This window comes from Colletotrichum truncatum, assembly GCF_014235925.2.
Source record: "Colletotrichum truncatum strain CMES1059 chromosome Unknown Contig_0009, whole genome shotgun sequence".
Classification (NCBI taxonomy): domain Eukaryota; kingdom Fungi; phylum Ascomycota; class Sordariomycetes; order Glomerellales; family Glomerellaceae; genus Colletotrichum; species Colletotrichum truncatum.
The window spans coordinates 2,250,196-2,273,298 of record NW_027222406.1 but is presented as its reverse complement, the minus strand read 5'-3'; the positions used below and the strand labels follow the sequence as shown (position 1 = coordinate 2,273,298).

The 23,103-nt window shown below is 51.8% G+C and overlaps 6 protein-coding genes across 6 annotated transcripts; 3 read left to right on the top strand and 3 right to left on the bottom strand.

The window, feature by feature from the left end:
• Positions 1 to 15: 15 nt before the first annotated feature.
• On the bottom strand, positions 16 to 1,503 carry CTRU02_213154 (uncharacterized protein; the record flags this gene model as incomplete). Its single annotated transcript, XM_070205982.1, has 2 exons — positions 16 to 942; positions 1,240 to 1,503. The coding sequence occupies 2 exons, from the start codon at positions 1,501 to 1,503 to the stop codon at positions 16 to 18; spliced, it is 1,191 nt and encodes a 396-aa protein (XP_070060375.1).
• A 1,506-nt stretch (positions 1,504 to 3,009) lies between these two features.
• CTRU02_213153 (uncharacterized protein) lies at positions 3,010 to 4,365 on the top strand (the record flags this gene model as incomplete). Its single annotated transcript, XM_036721715.1, has 1 exon — positions 3,010 to 4,365. The coding sequence occupies one exon, from the start codon at positions 3,010 to 3,012 to the stop codon at positions 4,363 to 4,365; it is 1,356 nt and encodes a 451-aa protein (XP_036586884.1).
• Positions 4,366 to 7,487: 3,122 nt separating this feature from the next.
• On the top strand, positions 7,488 to 9,177 carry CTRU02_213152 (chromo domain-containing protein; the record flags this gene model as incomplete). The annotated part of the gene is made up of 2 exons (XM_070205981.1): positions 7,488 to 8,253; positions 8,324 to 9,177. 2 exons carry the CDS (start codon positions 7,488 to 7,490, stop codon positions 9,175 to 9,177), a joined length of 1,620 nt encoding a protein of 539 aa, XP_070060374.1.
• Positions 9,178 to 10,875: 1,698 nt separating this feature from the next.
• On the bottom strand, positions 10,876 to 12,129 carry CTRU02_213151 (NACHT and WD40 domain protein; the record flags this gene model as incomplete). Its single annotated transcript, XM_036721713.1, has 1 exon — positions 10,876 to 12,129. One exon carries the CDS (start codon positions 12,127 to 12,129, stop codon positions 10,876 to 10,878), a length of 1,254 nt encoding a protein of 417 aa, XP_036586882.1.
• Positions 12,130 to 16,342: 4,213 nt separating this feature from the next.
• CTRU02_213150 (transporter C11D3.18C 4) lies at positions 16,343 to 18,078 on the top strand (the record flags this gene model as incomplete). The annotated part of the gene is made up of 4 exons (XM_036721712.1): positions 16,343 to 16,479; positions 16,537 to 16,664; positions 16,718 to 17,748; positions 17,818 to 18,078. The coding sequence occupies 4 exons, from the start codon at positions 16,343 to 16,345 to the stop codon at positions 18,076 to 18,078; spliced, it is 1,557 nt and encodes a 518-aa protein (XP_036586881.1).
• A 214-nt stretch (positions 18,079 to 18,292) lies between these two features.
• Positions 18,293 to 20,019, bottom strand: CTRU02_213149 (carboxypeptidase; the record flags this gene model as incomplete). The annotated part of the gene is made up of 3 exons (XM_036721711.1): positions 18,293 to 19,534; positions 19,606 to 19,787; positions 19,857 to 20,019. The coding sequence occupies 3 exons, from the start codon at positions 20,017 to 20,019 to the stop codon at positions 18,293 to 18,295; spliced, it is 1,587 nt and encodes a 528-aa protein (XP_036586880.1).
• Between the last annotated feature and the right edge of the window lie 3,084 nt (positions 20,020 to 23,103).

The following is a 23,103-nucleotide window of genomic DNA, read 5'->3' as shown; positions in this document are numbered from 1 at the left end:
CAACATCAGCAACATCTACCTCCCAAACAAGCTAATCCGAAACTTGCTCTTCTTGCCCTGGATCGAGCTCCTCCCGCTCATCGGCCTGTCGTCGTAACTCATGATGCTCGAAGCCGGCCGCCCCACCGTCCTCGGCGGGCTGTTGCTGTACATCTGCTGCTGCTGTTGCTGAGGGGGCGGCGGCTGCAGGGGAGGCAGCTGCTGGTGGTGAGTGGGGCCATAGTCGCCGCGCAGAGCACGCTCGACGTCCAGGTGCTGGCGCTCATACTCGTCGTGCTTGCCCTTGGCGTCGATGAAGCGCTGCTCGGCCTGTCTACGGCGCTCCTGGAGGGCGCGCAGTTCGTCGTCGAGCTGTGTCATCTGGCCCTGCGCTTCTTCCATCAGGTTGTGGTACTGAAGCATCTTGCGCTGAAGGGGCTCGAGGACACTCTTGGAGATGCTGGGGCTCTGGAGGCGGCTAATGTCGTCGCCTAGGCTGCCGAGGTTGCCCATGGGAGGGGACGGAGGACGGAGACCGGCCGGGTTGGGGACCTGCTGGTGCTGCTGCGAGGGGACGCGCGGCGAGTTCTGGTTCAGGGTCTCGCCGGGAGGTCCGGCAGTGCGCGGGGATGCGCCGCCGCCTAACTGAGGATCCGAAGCACCCGGGGGCGGACCGCCAGAGGTGGATGACTGGCGGCGGGCGTGGCGTTCTGTGCGTCTGCGAGAGTAGCCTCCGCCTGTCGCTGCTGCTACCGCGGCGGCAGCGGCGGCCGGGCCGCGGGACACAGGGGACCAGTCATCCTCGGGGCCTGAGGCGTACGGCGGCAGTTGGGAATTGACTGGAGGTGGCTGGGGGTAAGACCTGCGGTTCTGAGATGCGTTGGCCATGGAGGGCGGTCCGCTTCTTGGTCCTGCTGCGCGAGGCTGCCCACGACCGCTTTGAGCTGTTGGCACAACTTTTTGCTGCATTAGGGGGAAGAAATGAGTGTCAGCAAAAAGGTGTTCGTCTGATGAGTGAGTTGAGTGAGAACAGATGGTCCGGTCGGTCTGTGGGTGAGAGGGGCGCACAAAAGGGGTGAAGGTTGGGAGGTTGAGTGAGTGCTCATACGTCCATCCTTCAGTGAGTGTAAAGGAGGGTGAGTTTGTGTTGAGAGGCTGGGAGGGGAAAATTCAGGGGTTGGTGGTAGTGGTGGTGGGTGTGGTAGGTGCTTTTTTTTTTCATTTCATTTTTTTTCCTTCGACGGAAATTTCTTTTCACTCCTGTTTACTTACCTGTTGATGGGGCGCCTGCGCAAGTACGGCATCGTGCAGGACACCTTCTGAGGTCGGCTCACTAGGTGCGCCGGCAGTGAAGCGGGAGTCGTCGTCAAGCGAAGGGGAACGGACTCGTCGATAACGGCCGTTTCGACCGCCCTCGCGCGGCTGTCGGTCGTTTGTATCGTACTGGCCGTTATACTCGACAAAGTCACCAGGGAACATGGGCGGTTCTCCCTGGTGGTTCTGTTGCTGGATGCCCATGGCCATGACTGTGATGAAGGCTGCCGTTTGATGATTTTCGGGGGTTGAAACTGAGACAATAATGTCCGGCCGGGTTTCTCTTTGTCCGGTTGACAATGGATTGTAATCAATCCCCAATGAAGAGACTGGCTGGTGGACTCTTGGAGGCCCCGAAAGATCAGAATAAATGATCTAGGATAAAGAAAAGGGGGATCGGACTCGGGAAGGACGGGAACTAGCAGCCAAAAAAGAACAGACAAACGCACTCCTCCTTCTGGGGAAAACTTTCAGGTCGCCCGGCGACTATTATTTTTTTTCTATCTATATGAACTGTAGTATCCAAGTGGCTGGGAAAGCACTAACAATTTCCTACCCACATTTGGTCGACAAAAAAGACAAAGGATTACGTGCATTTGGTGGCATGTCGGGTTGGGAATTTCAGTGGCTGGGTCCCCACTAAATCTGCCCATCCCACCAACTGCCATCCCCCGCGGGCCCCGTCCCGTAGCGCCTTCCCAACCGCCCAAGTTTCAACGGCTGGGCACCTCGTTCCTCCCCGGTTCAGGTCGGTTCCACAGGGGGGGTCCACTCCGGGAGCCAGAGGATGCGGATACCGCGTGTTAAAATAGATGGAAGGTGGCACCATTGGACTGGATGTGTCCTGCCGTGAGTGAGACAGCATGCGGTGTGTCTGTTTTCTACTGGTTTACACGATTTGATTGGCCTGTCGGGCTTTAGATAGCGGTACGGAGTAGGTAGAGTAGGTAGGTGTATGGTGAATGTGAACCTCACCATGATAGACGAGAAGCACATCTCTTGGCTTGCAATAACTGCCATCATTTACCGGCAGAGAGATGAAAGGTATGTTTACAATGAGGCCCCATAACAAGATATCTTCTAATCACACTTTCTCCTTCGAGAAGCAACTGTCTCTCTCTACGTCATCAGCCTACCAATGCAAGTAACTGGAGAGGCCTAAACTCAGAAGGCCTGTTAGTAGCATTATCAAAGAATACCAAAGTCTTAAGAGTATTCATGGTCTATTAGTGAGCTAAATGCAAGGTTGATTCTAGAAAGAAGGTGGGCGAACTAGGTCGTGCTCCAGATAATACCTTATACATGAGGTTCCGAAATGATCTTACTTTAAGATCCAAGAGGGAAGGAGCAGGTCAGGTTTCAAAAACAACTAGGTTGGTTGAGAAGGAAAAGGCGTCTCGAATTCCGCAAGAAAAATAAAATTTTACCAATGTGAATGTTTTTCTGATTAAGCTGCTTTTTAGAAATGGAAGGCAGCTTTCAAACACGTGCCTTGCAACACCACCCAAGTTCTTTCCTTACCACCCAGGAGCCACATCGCACCTTCTCCGGGCATCATACTCCCCAAGGCGTCTTTGTGTTATTAAGGGGTAGATCAAAAGAAATTTCAGGCAACCATTCACCTTCAAAAATTCTGCCAATTCCATTATTTCCCATACGTCCCTCAGTCGTCGACAACTTTCGATCAACGTCTAAACAGGTCAACATCAATCCACCATGGCCCGCTTCACGGATCTCCCAATGGAGATGGTTATGGATATTTGCGACTTCTTACGTCTTCGAGGCATCACGGTGATCGAGGCCTTTGCCGAAACATCCAACGATGAAGAAGTAGGCCAGCTACTTCAGCAAGGCTGGGATGATGTTCTTAGTCTCTCTCTCACCTGCCGCAAGTATCAATGTCTCGAAAAATGTCTGCATCATACCATCAGCTTGCACGGCAAAGACTTTTTCCACAAATCCATCCGTTTCCTGCAGCTTCTTGCTGTTAGGCCCGAGATTGCTGAAAGAGTTACCAAGATCTACATTCGTCTTGAGCGGGTTGCAGGCGTACCCAATCACATTGACAAATACGACGCCGCCTTCATTCGTCAACAGGCAGAGAATGCGACCATCCCATGGTCTGAGGACGACTGGCTCGATCATGCCAAGGATATTTGTGACAGACGCATTTTGACCATCGCCAGTCTTGTGCTTGGAAAGCTGAAGAACCTTGAACAACTAGGATTAGGTCTTCCAAGCCAACCCGATTCCACGCCTTTTCAAGAGGAAGACGAATATGCAGGAGACTTTCCAGTCGTCAATTCCAGTACACAGTATCTTGCCTTGAGACCAGCAACACACTTTTTGGTCTCCGATAACATAGAGCACGAATTTCTTTCCATGATTAAAGTTCATCCGTCGTATATGTTTCTTTGCGGCACCCTTACAATCCCGTTTCACAACATCTTCATCCATCCGCACCCCACAATGTTCAAAAATGTCACTCACCTGACCCTCGTTGAGTTGGAATGTGGGCCGAATGATCCTTCCAGCGTCCTACACATTATAGAAAGCTGCGCACCACTGATTCTATTCAAATATATTCCTGACGACGGTTGGCTATTTGATGACGGCTATGATTTTGAAGACATGCTGCACCCGTTGCATCTTCTCCGCGGCCTCCAGTCGAAGCACGCTCATAGCTTGCGCACGCTCTGCATCAATTGTTCATGGCACTACCTTGATGGCATGCTACGCCCCGACAGCTTCGCAGCATTTGTCAATCTTGAGTACCTTTGGGTGGATCTTGATAGCATCGTATACACCGATGGCCATGAAATGGCCGATCCTTCATCATTTGGGCCTCTGTCAACGCTTCCTCAGAGCATCAAATGCCTGTGTATCACAGATTACGACACCCGCGTTAACGCCGCATCAACGTCGTTCCCAATGAAAGCATCTACCTATATCGAAGAGTTTGCTGTCGACGAGCATGTTTGGAACGATATTTTCCAAGACTGGATTTTAAATGCAAACTTCGATGTTCTCATGGACACGGTTGAGAGTTCTATCAGGTGGGAACCTCGATGAACTGGTTACTCGACGCTTTTTATCTTTGCTACGCTTTATTCTTACATCTGGCATCTGGAAACAAATCTTTGTCTCCTCAATACTCTTTCTCGGGAATACGATAGTTGTCAGAATGGCATAAAGGAGGGGAAGTTTTGCAAGCGAAATACTTTGCAATTGAGTGTCTGGCAACTAGTCTTCCAAATAGACAGACATTTGCATTCGAATTGAGTCATTAATCATTGAAAATGCGTATGTCCAGAGATGAATTATATGTCCGACACAACAATAGCTATGGCTGCTCATGGTCTACTCTTCTTCGCCTATCAAACTTGTTTGATGAGGATGGGCTTGCGGAGTCTCCCAACTGATGCACTCTCTATTCGTCTAATCGTGAATGAAAAGTCATGATCATCTGAGAATCTGGCACTGATACGCCACTTTATTACATCACAACCACCCGTTGCCAGTCGTGACACTCCAGCCTTTAATCTTCTCTAGTCCTTCTCATTATGGTGGCATTCTCAACTACATGGGCCCGTTTCATTCTGCCTCATTTGCCTTACATTTGATACGCGCTAAGAAGTTTTCACGGAACTTGTTGCCAGCTACGATAACACAATCCAAGATCATGTGTAACAAGGCTGAATCTGTGGTGGGACTAGGGTTGATCCAGCGATGCCTTGCTGACCGTTGGCTGATAAATGGACGGCAACCACAAGGGCGCCTCAGGTACACGTGAGTTATAACAGCCTGGCTTCCCATACTGTCTTCCCACAGGATGACCAGATCTTTTGTCATGAACGCCTGAGTGCCCTCCCTAAACACCGTTGGCGTTGGTTAAATGAAGCATTGCCATTCTGTCACTCGCACCAACGCGGTCGCCAGATTTTGTTAGATCCATTTATTAGGTCCATTGAAACGCACTTACTGCTTAGCTTTTGAGATCGACGAGCTTTTTGGCCCCATTAATTCACCGTGCTACGTTATTTCTTTCCAACAGAAGGGAAGAAACAGAAGAAGTCTATGAAGAAATTAAAGTTTTAAAATAATAGACCAAAAGGCTGGATGGTGAAGATGCGGGAGTTGTGTTATGTTGTGCTTGCGAAGGGCCATGGGTACATCTGAGTTGACATGTGTCGTGTTGATGAGTAGACCTCCACCAAGATCAGAGAGGCTGTCAGATCTAAGTTCGAACGATATGATAATGTGACAGTATACTATGTGTAGTTTCAGATGCAGATTATTGCGAGTAATTGCTATGGTTTACTCAGGGATGGACTGGGGGAGCTTATTGGACCAGATTAAGTTAGAGTTCTTTCACGGAAATTGGAAAACGACGGGAACCCACAGTCATCATTGCGATCTTATTTGTGTCGCATCAGCATGAGAAAGATGGTTTTGTTATATGAATCTTTTCCAGGCCGGAGCATTGACAAAAGTTGACTGACATACCCGTAGCAGTCAGGGTGACGTGGGCAACTGATCGCGCGACAACGCGGGAAAAGGATCCTGTTTACCGTTTACTGGGGTTGTTTGGAGTTAAAATGCCTTTGTTGGATGTTGGAGGAAGCCAAGAATCCATGCGGTTTCGAGAAGAAGTCATCAAAGAGATCAACGAGATGACCACGTTAGGTGTGGGCATGCTCTTGCGAGGTTTCGGGTCAACAAGACTTCCAAGACAATCGTGGCATCTTTAGGTTCTAGCAGAGACTTAGAGCACAATCTTGAGGTAAGCTCGGTGGATGCCCAGATACTTCTCGTCAGGCGGCCTCTGGTAGAGTGGCGATGATGACCTGTCGGTTTGCAGTCTACAGGAGCCCATCTTAAAATGCGGTCAATGTGACAAAGGAGCTCTGTTCCAGTATCATTTCCATAACTCTCCACGTCACAAACGAGAGGCATTCCCTTCTTTAGCCCCTGCCCCAACCAAAGTCAATATTTTTTAACCGCCTGGGTAATTAGGAGGAATGATTTCGCCCTTTTCTGCTAGCAGGACATGCTACCACAGTTGCAGGACGCTGCATGCAACACCAACAGCTTTTGTGCATGACAATATTATCAATCTACACCTTGAGCTTTCATAAGTTGGCATTTCTGGATTCTCTCTTCTGACCAACACTTCAACTCCCTCATCATGGTCAACATCTTCATCACAAATCGGAGCGACTATGTGTGGATCCACTGATTGAAGAAGAGGAAAGGAGACCATGGATTTACCTGGACGGTGCGTACTGTGTAGTTATGTAGCGTAGAACTAGTTGAGTGGTGCTAACATACCAACTGAGCAGGGAAAAGGCACGCTTCTTACCTCAGTGCTCTTCAATAGGTGGCTGAGAGTTCAGTCCTAAACAGCAGGGGCTTTTCAATTCTGATGCATCGAAGCACCGACAAACATCGCTCGAAGCAGAATTCAATGCGGCAACAGATGATGAAGAGAGACAAACTGACTAGGGTAATGAATAGCACGTTTCAATTGAAAGTTTGTCTTCTTCGGCTTTATTTCACACACATAGGGGTGGTTCCGTACGTAGAAGAAAAAGCTTGTTCTACCTACCTATTCACCGTGCTAAAGAATGGTGCGTTCCGTGCTTTCCTGCGGTACTCCGCGGCCCCTTCTCCAGGTGTTCTTGCTTGTTCGAGAACATCCGCCTTCCGTCCCAGACAACAGGTACAGCCCCACAAAGTGGAGATCACGTGCATGAATGCCATGGTTGACATCTGAAGCGAGCCAATGAAACAGGCAAAGCGTATTACATAAGTTATCCTTGTACCGCGTCGCGTTCCTCTTACGTTACCAGCAGCTCCGCAAGAGCAAGAGCGCCAGAAAAGGAAGGGCCAAAGCTCCTCCTCTCGAATTCAAGCTGACTTTCGGTCTTCAGCCTTGATTCCATTTCCGACCCCCGACTCAGGTCATCTCCCATTCCACCGCGTCGTTGGCATTCATTTGGTCCAATTGGCTTTGTACTGTTGCTTTTCATCAAGTCACGCTTCGTGAGGATTTGATTTTATTTTATTTCTAACGCAGTGTCGGATTCTCCCATCGAGTGAGTTCTTCAGGCGCAAGCCAGAGATTCCACGACATCCGACGGCGCAGACGTCGCGGGCGCAACCAATACCCCCACGCTAAAGACGACCCGATCATGGCCCGGCTTAACGAGTCGCCTGGACCCGGCCCTCAGTCGGCAAACAAACATCAGATTACCCTAAAGAACGGCGCCTTTGGCAACTTCCTGTCGTCCCCCGCTAAACCCTCCGGTTCGCAATCCCCGCTCCCGAACAAGCGCATCAAGAGCCTCACGGCCACCGGCAGCCCGCGATCCGACGCCTCGCGCTCCCACTCGCCTCCTGCCCAACGCCTGTCTTCCCAGATCCCTCTCACCTCCCCCACGCGCAAGACTCTTAGCGATACCGCTGCCGACGATATGGATACCGCAGACCGCAGCACCCCCGCCGACGTTGTTACACCCGCCGTTGTTGCCGAGTCTACACCCGCTGAGTCTACACCTGCTGAGTCCATACCTACGCCTACAGCCGTCGCTGCCGATATTGAGGTTTCTCCCGCCGCGGAAGTCAACGCGGCTACTCCTGAGCCCGTAATCCCCCGACCTGGTATGGTGTCGTCTGTCAGGAAGACACTCTCGAGCGTAGTTAACAATTTCACTGGAGTGCGCAACGGTACTGCCACTGTCACGTCAACATTTGAGCAGACAATCGTTAGCCGCAAGCGCAGCAGAGAACCCGAGGCCGAGGCGACCCCCGCTCCTGTAGAGAAAGAAGCCGAAGAGGAAGCGGAGGCCGCAAACGTCACCGCCGATATCAACGACACCACCATCCAGCTTGGCAACCAGATCGAGGAAGATGTCGCAGCAGAACGAGCCAAGAGCCCTGTGAAGGAGGATGTTGAAGGTAAGAAGACGATCCAATACTAGTAGTCTCTGCTAACTTTGTGTAGTCGCCGCACCGCCTGCTACCCAAGCTGCCCCGGAAGTTCCAGCAGTTCCAGCAATCCCAGCAGCTCCGGCCCCTCCGGCCGCAGAAGAGAGTGAAATCAATGTCACCACTACCGCTAACAATACCGACAAGACAGACAATTCTGACAATGCGGATACTATTGAGGCTGCAGAGACTACCAAGCCTGCTGCTGCCACCTCAGCCGCCGCCGCCGCCGCCGAAGACAAGGATGTGGATATGGAAAACGATGCCAAGAATGGCTTGTTTGTATTTGACGGTATCATCACTCACCGTCGCGATCCCAAGGACAAGACACTTTTCCAACTGCAGGTCCGCTGGAAGCATGATGAGCCTACCTGGGAGCCTGAGTCGAACATCCATGAGGACGCGGAGGAAGCTCTGTTCGCCTACTGGGACAGTGTCAGGGGCGGCCGTTTAGGCGCCATGGCCGACAAGGAGCTTTGGCACGCGCTGAGGGTTGAGAAGCACAAGCAAAAGCCCAACGGAAAGGTCGAGCTGTATGTCTGCTGGACTGGATCGCGGGAGCGGTCTTGGGAACCCGAGGAGAACATGCTTCAGGTCGCTCGGCCGTTGGTCGAGGACTACTGGGCTTCCAGAGGCGGACGTGAAAAGCTTGTCAAGGCTGTTGCCGCGCCTGTGAAGAAGCCCCGCGGTCGCCCCCGCAAGGCCTCGGAGCCTGATGAAGCCCTGAAGGAGCCCGCTCAAAAGAAGGCCAGGCAGGGCCGCAAGAGGCTCTTGGATGATGCGGTTGTGGGAGATGACCAGGCGGAGAAGTCCGTAGAGGAACAGGCACAGGTTGATGGAGAAGGCGTGAAGAAGCGCGGGCGCGGTCGTCCCCGCAGGAGCCCCGTTTCATAAGTGGCGATTCAACTAGCTGTCGGTGTATAGGGTTATAGATACGGGGGACTGCCTGAGGAAGACGTGCCGCGTGTGAATGACGGTTCTCGTCGGAGTAGCGGGAATCCTCGAGTTGATATCTGACGGGCGTTGGCCTAAAGGACAATGGCTTGGCACCGGATTGTGTATTGTAGGTTGTCTCTTATATTTTCTTTGGCTCTGGCGTGTCGATTTGTGGTTATCAATACTATGAAGGTTTGGCTCCAGATTAGAATTGTGACTCGTGCCACATGTTGACCTTGTGTGTTTGTCTCGTCTCATGGGCAAGTAACGTTTAACAGTGATGTTTTGAATAGAGTCAGTGCAAGACTAGGAGCAGTCGCGGTGGCAGTACCTATCAAGGCTCCTCTGACCTGGGTTTCTTACAACGCGACTCGTCACTAATGTCAATTTTGTGCCTGTAGATGTCTCTACTTTATCCAAACAACTTTCAACTACATCAGGCAAGTTTAACGGACGACATAGCTAGCTCGTAATTTGCTGAACAAGCCCGAAGCCGTATTACACCCAACGTCGTCCCTTAGCACCAGGGATACTCATCCTTGGCGGGGAGAAGTTTCCAGGTAACTCCGGTACTGTACTGTATTCAATCTGGCGCACCCAACGGGCTGCGGGATTTAAGACGTATCCACGATCCAGGCTTAATCTCGAGCTCCTAGAAAAAAAAAAAAGGTTGTGTCGAGGTATCCACCTACTCAACTCACCTCGTGAACTGGCGGAGCACCGCTACCCAAGATTTCGGGTCGCCGGGGGCGATGGCGTAGCGCAGGGTATGACATGTTCTGATTGGCATATTGGCATTATGACTAGTATGTTCCAGTTGATTATTCAACTTCTTCAGTGAGACTTCTACGGCAGAATATACAAAAAAAAAAAAAAAGATCTTTCAGATGTTCCTTTCGTGCGACGTCCGGAAAGGGGGGTTTGACGGCACCGGACTACGGAGATGCGCTGGAGCAGGATGATGAATAAGTACTGAGATAGTGGGTGACGGGGAAATAAGGTAAAGCTATAATCAAGCGGTTAAATACCAAAAGTCCGCTCATGAACCGGCTCGGCACGGGGGAAGCTGACGCGTCAGTAGTACTAGTAGAAGCTCAATGAGAATCGAGTCGCGATGAGTGCGAGCCTTTCGCGTTGGGGGCTGTCCGGAGCGAAATGTCTCCCATACTCTTGGACATATGCACTACGAAAATCCATGACTGCCGAGTGACAATCTCACTCTCTCATTCACTACTGGTAAACGGCTGCCTATCCGTCGGTAAGCAGGTGATATATGTGGTGTCACCCAGCTGACTGGGGCGACGTCATCACTGTTACACACGGCAGCTTGTCTCATCCGGGCAGGACCACGATAGCAACATTGCCAAAATAAAAATAAAGACGAGAGTTCTGACGGGTATACGGTTTAGTATTCGTTTGCAGTGTGGATATCATAGCCCCTTTTTTCCGGTCACAACCCAGTCGCTCGAGATATCTCTTACAAGGCCCTCATCCCCCCCCCCCCCCCCCAAAAAAAAAAAAAAACGTAGCGGTATCATGGAAAAGATCGATCCCCCAAAACCATTCGCATAATCCCAAACACCATTTCCCAAGTTCGTGACGATACAATTACAGAAACATCCCCCTTGTAGCCCCCGAATTCCGTAGAAATCCCCTTTACCGTCCTGCCTGCGCGTAATCCTGGGGGTTGTAATGGTACGCTTGGTACGCCTGTGGGCCCTTGACACGGTGCTGTGAGACATCTACGGTCTTAATCGGGTCCCCGCGGTGCTCCTCCTGCGTCTCGGCATGTGTGGGCAGCTCCGATGAGAAACCCTTGTGGTCGAGCCCCGGGCTAGAGAACCCGCCGCCGCTGCCGTCGGAGCTCATGCTCGTCGGGCGGGAGCTCTGCTGTGACGGGCTGCGCTGGCCCTGCGACCACCGCCAGTTGTTGAGGTCAGGCGATAGCTGGCTCTGCTGGGATATGGAGTTGCGGTCGTATTGCGGTGGTTGTTGCTGGTCAGACAGTCCTGGGGACGGCTGCGGCGGGGGATGGAGACTCTTGTTTTCCTGCGGGTGGTAGAAGTTGCCAGGCAGCTCGGCGATGAATGAGTTGTGGCCTGGCGCATTGTTCTGGTGGGAGGGGAGCTCCATCGGCTTGGCGTAGGAAGAAGTGTAGTTCCCTTGCGATCCCGGGCGCCCCTGGCTCTGCACTGAAGACGGACGAGGGACTTGGTAGCGCGGGTTTCCGGGGGAGTAAGACTCGGGTCGCGGGCTGCCGCTGGGGTTGTGCGGGAAGGTGGGCGAGCGCAGAGCGGTGTTGGTGCGGTCGGCGGGGTTGATGGTCTTGAGCTTGCCGTCCTCGAACATTGCCTGGAGGACGCCGGCGTCGAGAAGTTCGGCCTTCTTGATGATGCGCGACACCATCTCCTTGCTCGCGGCCTTGAGCTGGGTCTTGACAAAGCTCGTCATGGTGACATTGCATCGGATCTCAATGTCCTCGCGCAGGTAGAGTCCGTCGGCCGGGACGCCGAGGCCGGACATGCCTATCTCGGGCTGCTGGGGCGGCTCGACGCCGGGCTGATTGCCGTCGATGCGGTACTTGATGCGGATGTCAATGTTCATGGGAGCGTAGGTGTGCGTCTGCAGGCCCCAGGGCATGTCGTGGAAGCAGCCGTTAAAAGAGATCTTGCCGGAGCCCATCTTGCCGATGCCGGGGATGAACTGGACGCGCTCGGTGATCTCATACCATGTCGAGTAGTACTCGTCGGAGGCGGCATCGCGGGGCGCCTTGATGGGCTTGTGGTCGAGGACGAGAGGGTTGAGGGTGATGACTTCGGAGTGAGAATGGAGAATGTCGATGGCGAGCTGGCGGGGGATGAAGCCCGGGATGGGGGTGACGGTCGTGTAGACCTCCTTCTTGCGAAGCATTTCTCGATGTTGTTTTCCCACCTCTTGATTATTATCGAGTGTAAGTGACCGCTTGTAGGTGTCAATGGGAGGTTGGTTGTGGTCCCTTTGTCGATATTAAGAGTGGTGTGTGTAAGATCGCAAGTCCGCTAAAAGTAAGAAAATCAAATATTAAACCAACACCAAAAAGGCCGGCGGGTTCCCTAAGGGCTTTTTTTGCTGACGGAGGCGCCGCTCATCGCAATAGCCAATTGCTTAAGCCAAGCAGGCCACAGCCCCTCGGGACCGGGACCCCTCGTTGGGTTTCGACTAGCCCCAAGGCTGAAGGAGGCGTCGAGTGGAAGATCCAGAAAGCATGTGGGATGTGTCCGTACACTAACTATTAGAGCTAGCGAAACACAGACAAACACACGTCCGTCCCCTTGGAAAAGATACGCAAAGACTCACGGTTTAGTGTGGGCATCTGGCAAGGCAAGGAGGTGCAGGGTGCAGGGAGGGGGGACCCCGTGGAGGGTGGCAGGGTCGGGGTGAGTCTCACGTCATCCGGCGCACGGGTACAGATGATCCGGACCTGAGGGTTGGAATTTAGAGCTCTGAAGGAGCATTTTTGAGGGCTTACAGAAAGCCTACTGCCTATCAAAATCGGCAATGGTTGTTATTCACTGTTGAAGGGGGGCATTGCTCGTAGATTTTACTGCTTTTCAGTGGGTACTCGTGCTAGTTCTCCCGCTAAGATAAGGCGAAGGACCACTACAACAAATGCCTTACGTAGGTATGTCGTGTGTATCCATACAGGGCTCTTCTACGGATACATGGCGCTTTATCCGTACGCTCGGATCAACGGCCAATCAAGTGGCGGTGCTGTCATCCAAGCTAAAAGTGGAGGGAGTGTCCTTGCGAATAATGAAGAATGTCTAGCACAAATGATACGTACTCATTGATTATCATCAGTTATGCATTTTTATACATTTAATACATTCCTCTCCGTAATTGTGTAAACACCTTCCCAACCAAAATACGGGCTCAATTTTCTCTCAAGCAGTCAAATTCTCCACCACCAACCGCTGTCACCGCCTTATGTCTGTGGAAAACAATATTCAGCTCCCCTCCACATCCCCCGCCAGCAAACCCATCACCGATGGCACTAAGCCTGACAGACAGGGTCCTCCGAGACATTCCCGACAGCTGACAATGTCACCTAAGCTCCCTTGTCTAGCAAGTTCCCTAGCTCGTTCAGCTCTTGTTCCTGGTTTTACCTCATTGCGGAACAACAACAACAACGACACACCGTTTGATGGTATTCCCATTCTCGACGGGTCTTGCCCCTGATCTTCACCCTATCTCCAGCTGTCAAGGAGGGCTTCGAGGCTTGGACGTCACCGGTTCGGGGGTCTGAGACGGTGGCCATGTCCGGAGACGACCAGATCTGCTGCAATTCCTACCCACCAAGCCTTCGGCCCCGATCTAGGAGCGCCAAGTTCCACCATCGCCGGAGCCACAGAGTGCCATCCGAGTTGGGCCGTTCTGGCTTTGGCCCGTTGAACTCTGCCCTATCCGCTGTAGCTAATCAACCGTGGGAGGCGGAACTCTCGCCATTGGGTGGTAGCAACAATGCTTTGTTGAGAAGCTTGGCTGTCTTGACTCCTGCTTGACTCATCTACCTGGCGTGCTTGGCTAGAGCTGCACCAAGCTCACTGAGCTCCTCTGCCGCCGCAGCCACTGATTCATTGATGTTGTCGCACCGAAGCCACTCGGCAGCAAGTGTGAGACTGTTATCGAAGCCTGGCCGCCTAAAAGGACCGATCGGACAACTTGGCATCATCAAATTGTCCCAAGTATCTGAGCAATAATTGACTGTCAGCAGAATGCATGCAACTCCACATTTTCTTTTTGGTTTTTTTCCTAGAGGAGGGGACGCATTCTAGCCCATGTGCCCGGCATTCCAGCTATCCAAGAGGAGGGCTTACAAAGATTAGACAGTAGATGGTGACAGCATTGGTCATCTAGCACCAAATTCAAACCAACGTCACACTCGCCTACAGCGGAACTACTCCTAGTAGTAGCCTTTCCCGATTCAGGTATTGTACGCGATTCCTCCCCAAATGCAACTTTTCAATATTGATCTGCTCTCCTCTGCACCTTGGTCGTATCTAGATTGTCTTGCAGATAAACGAGGCATTCGCATCCTGCTCGGCCGAAGCTGGTCATGACCCCCAAACTCATAGGTATTCCTCCCACTACCAGACGTCGCAGAGGCGCAAATGCCAAGCGAGTCCCTGCCGGTCAATTCCACATGGACCTGTCGCAAGCTCGCATGCTCCCCATGTGGCTGACTCGACCGAGGCACCTGTTTCACACCTGATCCCCTGGGATCCAACTGCAGAGCAACGCTAGACTTTCTGTGCAAGTTGCGTGATGTTGCAGGTAGGTTTCTGCACAGAGGCTTTCTAGCTCGGAAGCCGGTACAACCCGACCCAACCTGTTGGCTTTACAACTTTTTTATAAAAAAGTTTCCCCAGCTCTTCGGACGACTCGGAGCGCGGGCGTCGTAGGGCTGTACCGGTTTGTTTGCTACCGAACTGCGCCGCCCATGAACGACCGAAGTTTAGACGGGTAATTTTGGGTGTCCGACTCATTGCTGCAGAGCCATGCCAGAGCTCATCTTCCGAAAGGTCCGGAAACCAAGGGCTTATCGTTAGGAGGATGTTGATCTGCACTTTCAAGTGGCTGATCCCACGAAGCTTCTTGTTCATGTCAGCTAGAATGATTCATGTCCCAGTGACATACTTTCATCGAATTCCGTGTGAGGATTCTTGTCCAATGACCACATATAGAACTGGCCATATAGGCCGTCAGCCACCTACTTCGCTATCGGAATTCCAGCAATCCTGGGGCGCTGGTATCTGCTGCAAATGAAGATTCGCATGTTTGCTCGGCAAACATTTTTTCGCTTGTTAGCTTAACAAACATTACCAGGTACTTTGAAAAAACAAACATCATTTCCGAAAACCAACCTTATTTCGAAATTACCAAAAAAAAACATCTAAAAATCATAATAAACGTCTTAAATCTTCATGCACAGATGTTCCGACAACTCGGAACCCAATAACTTGTCTTGCGCAACACTCGGAACATGACATTGCTCCTTTCCACGAGCAACGGACACCAGTTCGCACTAAAAGGCTGCGCTCTAGTTGCCGATCCCAGTTGCCGAAGTCAAGATATTCAATCCCGCTTGGCGTGTCCACGGCAGCAACCTTTTCGTTGCAATGAACCACCTCTGATTGGCTTCGTCTCCTCAAGTAGAGCTGGGGCCCCGTGTTGGGACGTGGAGCCCGTGACGGCCCAGGTGGATTTGGGTGTTTTAATCCCCATCCCCAGAATTGCGGGGAACACGGCTACGCAGATTCAACTCAGCGGGGAATCTGGGGAAAATTGAACAAGCGGAGACGTGTTGAGATTGCATCTCTCGGCACAAGTCAGCTTCAGGGGCGGGCTTGAGGGGTACAATATGCTCTGAATAATGGCATTCTTTCACGATGTTCCTCTTTGGTGAAGGGGTAATACGGTCTTTGGGCCTTGTCATTGCTGATCTCCCGTTGACGAGGACATCCTCGGCATCCATGGTCGATGTCACGTCACCCACTGCTAAAGGCGATTGGTAAATGATCAGTTTGGGGAGGCTAAGCTGGTGTATCTAATGCAGCGTCTTGCAGACAGCATCTCTCTCTCTTACCCTGCTCAGCGTGCCCGTTTACCCCGCAGGGAATCCCACCTTCATGGGTCCCCCGATCAAGATGGAGGGCGCGGAAAGCCAGAACTGCAGCTCTCCCACAAAGTGCGCATGTATCCTTGGTAAAACTGGGGAACGCAGGCTCGGCACTTCTTCTAGGGTGCCTGGGATGTATTGCATTGCCCATAACCAACGCAGCTATTAAATGAGGTGCTGTCACCGTCTTGTTTACTCTCCGGTTCGTCCCATGCTATGTGGTCTTGAAGAGTATTCGAGTCGTTACACTAGAAGTTCTTCAACGTTGGGCTGCGACGCTGAAGGTGTTCTTATCGTGCTCTTCCTTTTCAGGTGCCAAAGTGGTCACACCGCCCTTTGTTATACGTCCGAATGAAACACCGAATGTGAGGTTTCTCGACGTCGATATCTCATCTCATATCCCTCTTGAGAAACACAACACCACTGAGCCGCAACAATACCAAAAAAAAAGCTCTAGTTCCAACCATGGCTTCTGTCGAAAAGGAGGTACCGCAAGGCGCCCACGTGGAAGCCGCCAACGATGACCAAGCCATCACCAAAGCACCGCTTCACGACGGAACCATCTCCAGTGCCGCTGGACGGGGCCAGGTAGCTACTGATAAGTGAGTCAATCGAAAAGCCTTTTGTAAATATACTTAAAGCTAATGATTTGTGACCAGGTACGGCAACTCTCTTATCCAGTTTGACCCTGTTGCCGAGCGAAAACTGCGCTGGAAGCTCGACTTGTACACCATTCCAACCGTCGCCCTGCTCTATCTCTTTTGCTTCATCGACCGCGCGAATATTGGTACGTAATACATACAGATGTGTTCGTAAATATTCATTAACGTTCTACCCTAGGAAATGCTAGAATCGCCGGTCTCGACAAGGACCTCAACCTCAAAGGCTACGACTACAACATCATCCTCTCAACCTTCTACATCTCCTACATCCTCTTCGAGATTCCTGCCACAGTCACCTGCAAATGGATCGGTCCCGGCTGGTTCCTGCCCGCAACCTCACTGGCTTTCGGTATTGTCTCCATCGCTACAGCCTTCTGCAAGGACAGGGCGGCCATCTGCGGCGTGCGCTTCCTCCTCGGCATCTTCGAAGCCGGTATGCTACCGGGTATCGCCTATTACCTCTCCAGATGGTACCAGCGCGCCGAGCTCACCTTTAGACTGTCGCTGTACATGGTCATGGCCCCTCTGGCCGGCGCCTTTGGCGGTCTTCTTGCCTCGGCTATCCTGACGCTTGACCACTTCGGAGGACTCCACCGCTGGCGCATGATCTTCGCGATCGAAGGTATCGTGACCATCATCCTCGCCATTATTTCCTTCTTCACCCTCACCGACCGTCCCGAGACGGCACGCTGGCTCACTCAGGAGGAAAAGGACCTCTGCATTGCCCGCGTCAAGTCAGAGCGCGTCGGCACGACCGAAGTCATCGACGGCATCGACAAGAAGAAGCTCATCCGCGGCATGCTCAACCCCGTCACCCTCGAAATCGCCGTCGTCTTCCTCTTCAACAACATCACCGTCCAGGGCCTCGCCTTCTTCCTCCCGACCATCGTCAGCTCAATCTACCCCACCTTCTCCACTGTCCAGAAGCAGCTCTACAGCGTGCCGCCCTACGTCGTCGGCGCCTTCTTCACAGTCGCTTTCCCCGGCCTGAGTTGGTACCTCGACAGGCGCCAGGTGCTGATCGCGTTGAGCGCGCCGATGGTTATGGCGGGGTACATTATGTTCCTCGCGTCCAAAGTCGCCAAGATCAGATACGCGGCGACATTCCTGATTGCAAGCTCGGCCATGGTTCTCGGACCCATGTCCAACGCGCATATCAGCGCCAATGTCCTGAGTGACACGGCGAGAAGCAGTGCCATTGGTCTTAACGTGAGTTTCCCACCACCACATATCGTTTCCGTCATGAAAGAATAATAGTACTAACCAACGGTGCTTCAGGTCATGTTCGGCAATATTGGCGGACTCATCTCGACTTGGTCGTATCTTTCGTGGGACGCTCCCGACTACCACATCGGCAACGGCCTGAACCTTGGGGCTGCGAGCATGATTCTCATCGTGGCTACCGCGGCGTGGCTGTGGATGAAGTGGGACAACAAGCGACGTGACGACCGCAGCATCGAGGAGGAGCTGGCGGGTATGTCGGAGCAGGAGATTCAGAACCTGGACTGGAAGCACCCTGCTTTCCGGTGGAGGACGTAAGTGTGTGGGTGATGGGTTGTTTAGAGGAACGGATCCGTGCACTAAAGGGGGAGTGTGGAAGAAGATGTTGAGATTTGTAAATGGTAAAAAGATGAGATGTTACTTTAGATTATGAGAAACTGCTTGATGATTTAATCGTGGGATTTGACGTATTTCTTCAGGATTTGTAAGTCGAGCGTTATTCCACAACTGTCCTTCATGTTTTATTGGCCCTTTACCGATCTGATGTGAACGGCTCTCGTGATCCCAAGTCCTTCACTCTCCCTAGTAATACCTCTAGCACTCGGAAGGAAATGGAAGGCGTATCGCGCCCGACGAAGTGGCCGGACAAAGGTGTCTCAAAATATGTTAGACCACGCTCAGCATGCCACACACCCAAGTCGCCGGCTGCAGCCAATGTCCCCAAGTCTTCGTTACTGTGATACGGGATAAACAACGTCTTCTTTGGTCGTTCTTGGAAACCCATTGTCCCTCCCCAAGTCATGTTCTGTATCCCAAGCAGTGCGCCGGTAGACTGGAGGACCATATCCCGCAAACCGTGTCCGATGATCACGTTTCTTGTCTTCTCAGCAACATGCGCAACTTTGGGCTGGCTGCCAGGCCCCGGGATATCAGAGTTGTCGGTGCCATTGACGAAGACAGGCTCTCTGCTGCAGAACCGCCACTCCCGGTCCAGAGGCGCGTTGATGGCGGCCTTTACGTCTCGTCGGTCGAAGTAGACGGGTTCACTGGCTGGATAGTAGAACCTGTTCTCGGTAAAGGCTATGGGATCAAAAGCAAGTGGACATGTGCGGAAGATGTTGAAGGGACTGAAACACGGGTTGGCGTCCTTTTCTGCTGTTTCCACGAAGGAGCGAATAGAACATTGTGGAACGTGACCGTGTGGAGTGTACGCGCCGGGGATATTAGTCGGTTGTACGCTTGAAGGCGGGAAGGTAAGGTATCTCTCAACGTATTCGGAGTAGCCGCATCTGTCGTCCATTTGTTTCACGGCTTTCCTTGCCGTCTCGTTGAGAGTGAAAGCCGGACCCCAGTACTCAAGCATTCTCATTACCCCAAACTCTTCACCGAGCCCGCGCTGCGATATCGCCGGGTCGAAGATCATCATCCCTTCCAAGTCGAAGTAGTCTTTATCCTCCGCATCTAACATGGCGCTCGCGATATAAGGGCAGAAGAGCCCCGCAGAGGATGAGCCGGCTATGAAGATCTTGTACCCCTTCAGATCGAATGTGTCAACAAAGTTCCGCCAGAACCCTAGAAACTGGCTCGCCACATCGTGCTCATCAGTAGCTGTGACGGGACCCCGTGAGAATCCCGTGCCGACGGGTTGGTCAACCCAGATGACATTCGAAAGGCGATGCCAGCTCCAGGGGTTGCGGACGGGGGCGTATGTCCCGGGCTTCCATGACACGGGGCCGTTCTCCTGTAGAAGCTCTCCTATCGAGGAGCATCCTGGCTGCGTGCTAGTTTAGTCTATAGGCCGGCCAGATATGTTTTTGAAAGCAAGGAAACAGTAGAGAAGCTTACACCACCAGTCAACCATATGACGATTTCCTTCCTGGCTGATGGCTTTTCGCTTGGAAAAAACCAGAAAAAGAGCTCTTGGACAGAATTCTCTGTCGGCAAGGGGCTAAGTGGAAGAAGACCGGCGTATGACTCTCCGACATCAAAACTAACATTTGGGATACCGGTCCCATTCACGCTGAACTCTTGTCAAGGTCAGAACTCCACTGTCATCGACTCACACTTTCAATTTGTCAATGTGGATCTAAACGCACTCTTTGTCTTCTCATTCAAATGTCTGGATTCGCGCTCGTTGCATCCAGGCTCGTTGTCAAATGTCGCAGACAAAGGGTGCTGGTATAAGTCATTTAAAGCGTTAAAAATGGCGCCAGCAGCCAATGCAGCGCATAAATGAATGCCGAGCAGCAGAGTCATCATTGTCGCTTGTCAGGCACCCGAATGCAAACAACTGCTTCAATTGACAAGAAGCCGGATTTCGTTGCTTTAAAACTACATAGGCCCCTCATTTCCTCGTAAGCTCGATCCATAATTACGTGGACAACGCGTCGCTGTCTTCCACCTATATCACGGCATTAGGCCTAATACGGTCTTTGCCCACGAAAAAAGCAGGTGATTGTGCGATTAATGTTACCGTCCAGCCATAGTTGATGTGCCTTGCGGCTGGCTTGGCAGAGCTGAAAGTAAGTAAACGCAAGCCCTACAGGCCTTGGTGAGTATGTTTTGTCATCAAATCTACGCTATGGCAAATATCAGCAGCTGCTCAGCTATTTCGCCATCCGTCTGTCCACAATGTAACTTCCAAGGGTTCAACCATCAGTTTGCACGTGTATTCGATATTATACTTTGAAGGAAACGCTTACTCCCTCCGGCATTGAATTTGCAACGAGCCGCCCCTCCACCGGGCAGTAGAAACGACCAGAACTTCCGGGATTGGAATATTTCCCCAGCCAGTTCTCAGCAATGTGAACGGGCTGGGCTGCCGGGGACAATTGTTGATCCTTGCCAAGGCACAGACCCCGTGTACCCAAACTCCGCGAGTCTTCCGCGGAAGCTGGGTACTATCCCGAAGCACCCCGAGGAGGTGAACGCTTCTGTTCATGTTAATCGGGGAAATATTCCGTGCCAGTGTGCCTTACTCGTGGCAAATCGCGACAGCAGTCGTTTTGCCCACGAATCATTAATGTGATACCCCTTCACTATATTTGAGGGTCATGTTGACCTTCTTGACCATGCAAAAACTGTTCAGAATATGTCCAATTGTTGGGAGATGTAGTCAACTGCCGGATTGTCCAAGCAGGATAATTGAACCAGAAACCGGATTTCAGACGGCGAATATCAGCCTTCCAATGATGTCGAGCAGTCAGACACAGTGAAGATTAAGTACAATTCAGGGATATTCTCCGAGATACTTCAGGCTAACGCAGGGGGAACGCTTTGTCGGGTCTTGGGGATCTTGTCTGGCTGGAACTCTCCAGGTCAGCCTTCCCTTGACTCGACTCTAATCACCACTCCGCACTTTGGTTGACAGAACCACCCCACCGGAAGAGACACAAAACGATTGGATACTTCACATTCGAGACATCTCACGAATGCGACTTGCCCCTTATGCACACTTCAGACGAATTTCAGGACAGAGGTGGCCTGTCGATACCCTCCATCTGGCCCTCCCGCCTGGCCATCATAGGTGCGGACCCCCGCAAGCTTGAGTTTATTGCTCAGCGCCAACACTGTGTTTGTCAGCTCGCACGCGAGCTTATCGCTCCTCGCGGCTTCGCTATTCTCCAGCCCAGGAGCTTATGTGAAAGGATCAAATCATGTCGTGTTTTGAACCGCAGCCATTGCGGGAGGATGTTTCTGTTCAGCTTGTGATCAAAGCTTCAGTTTCCATGACAGCTCTTTGAAGGGTGTGAATATTAGTCAGTCATCGGCATCTATGATCCCGCAGGACATTTTCAGCATCCAATGCATGCTATAGTTGATTCAAAACGACATTATTTCCAACTCTATACTAAATGCTTGCAATATGTGACTACCGACCTGGTTGGAAACCGTGCGGTCTGTCGTGGATGGTTCCTACTCAAACACATTGTTCCACGGGGCCAGGGCTCTGCCAAGGGCGCCGAGAAAACTGTTCGCTGATCGCAAGGCAAACGTATATCGCAGCACTAAAATTTCGTCGTTAAGATGCTATGCATGATCTTCAACACATGATGTGGTACGGCGAAACGCAGCTTGGGTCATTCTCATGAGAATTCCCAGGGTAAGTCTATGAAACTTAATAGGACTTGGTCATAAAATGACGGTTTCACCAGCACATGTTACATCGAAGACGACCTTTAACTTGATTGCTCTCTTCGATTGGATGAAGCTCAGCAGTTGTACATAGATTTGAGGCCAGCGGCATAGCCTTAATCTTCGTGGGCCTAATGGCGTCCAGTCTGATCAATGTGATCCAAGTATTTGGGACCGTAAAAGAGGGGATTGGTAATCGTCCGAGGAAACCTTTCCAAAGAGGACGGCCGAACGCCTCATAAGGCTTCCATGAGGTGGGTAATGTAGCGGAGTCAATGGCAACCGGAGAGTAGCTTCTCTGTGTTATAGGACCATGGAAATGGAGTGGTACTTAGGCGAAGGGCCTGTGCCAATGGCTTTTCTCGTGTTCTCCGAGCCGCGGCAGATGATACGCTCAAGTTGGTAACCTGTGTTTGAAACCGCAGGCTAGGCTTCTTCAGAGGAAAAGAAACGAAGACCTCATGCAGGAAAACAAGTTTAATAAGTTGTCATCCTGCAGATTTTGAGGACGGGTGTTGCAACTGCCATCCGTTCCTTTGCCTTAAAATGGAGCCGCTCTTTGACTATGTTGAGTAGCATCACCCAGGAACGGAATACGCCTAAACAAAAGCTTAGCCTAATCTAGTGGAGGGGAAGTCCTTCAGCTTCTCAGTAAGGGGCGTGATTTCAGCATTGACCTTGGGCAGCAGAAACATCATTCAGACGAGTCATGGATATGGCCAGGTGCCCGTCGGCAAGAGTGACCATATTCGTTAAACCGCGAGGAAAACCGAGGGAAAACAGCCCACGATATAAAGCAGGGGCAGCAGGGAGAAAGCACAATAATCGATTCTAAGTTCAAGCTCGAGACGTGATATTGTGACGTCTGGTTGGTGACTGGTTGGTGACTGGTTGGTGACTGGTTGGTGACCATCCACCCTTTAGTCTCCTCAATAACGACGGACGATATCCGCTTGTTCACAGTGGCAGTCAGCTCATCCTGCCTAGCCAAACCTGGCCATGAGTCGGCGGAGGGGTCAGGAAGTATAAGGGAAATCCAGCCTTGTAACTTGTTACAGGGGAGCTAATTGGCGGGCTGTGTCGCTACTCTGATACCCTGCACTTCAATGCACCGTCTGTGCGGTTGGACATTCAGGGAAATCCTTCCCTCGTCCCAACCGTGTTCAAGGTTCGAAACAAGCAGCAGAGCGACTCGGCGACCGCACCAAA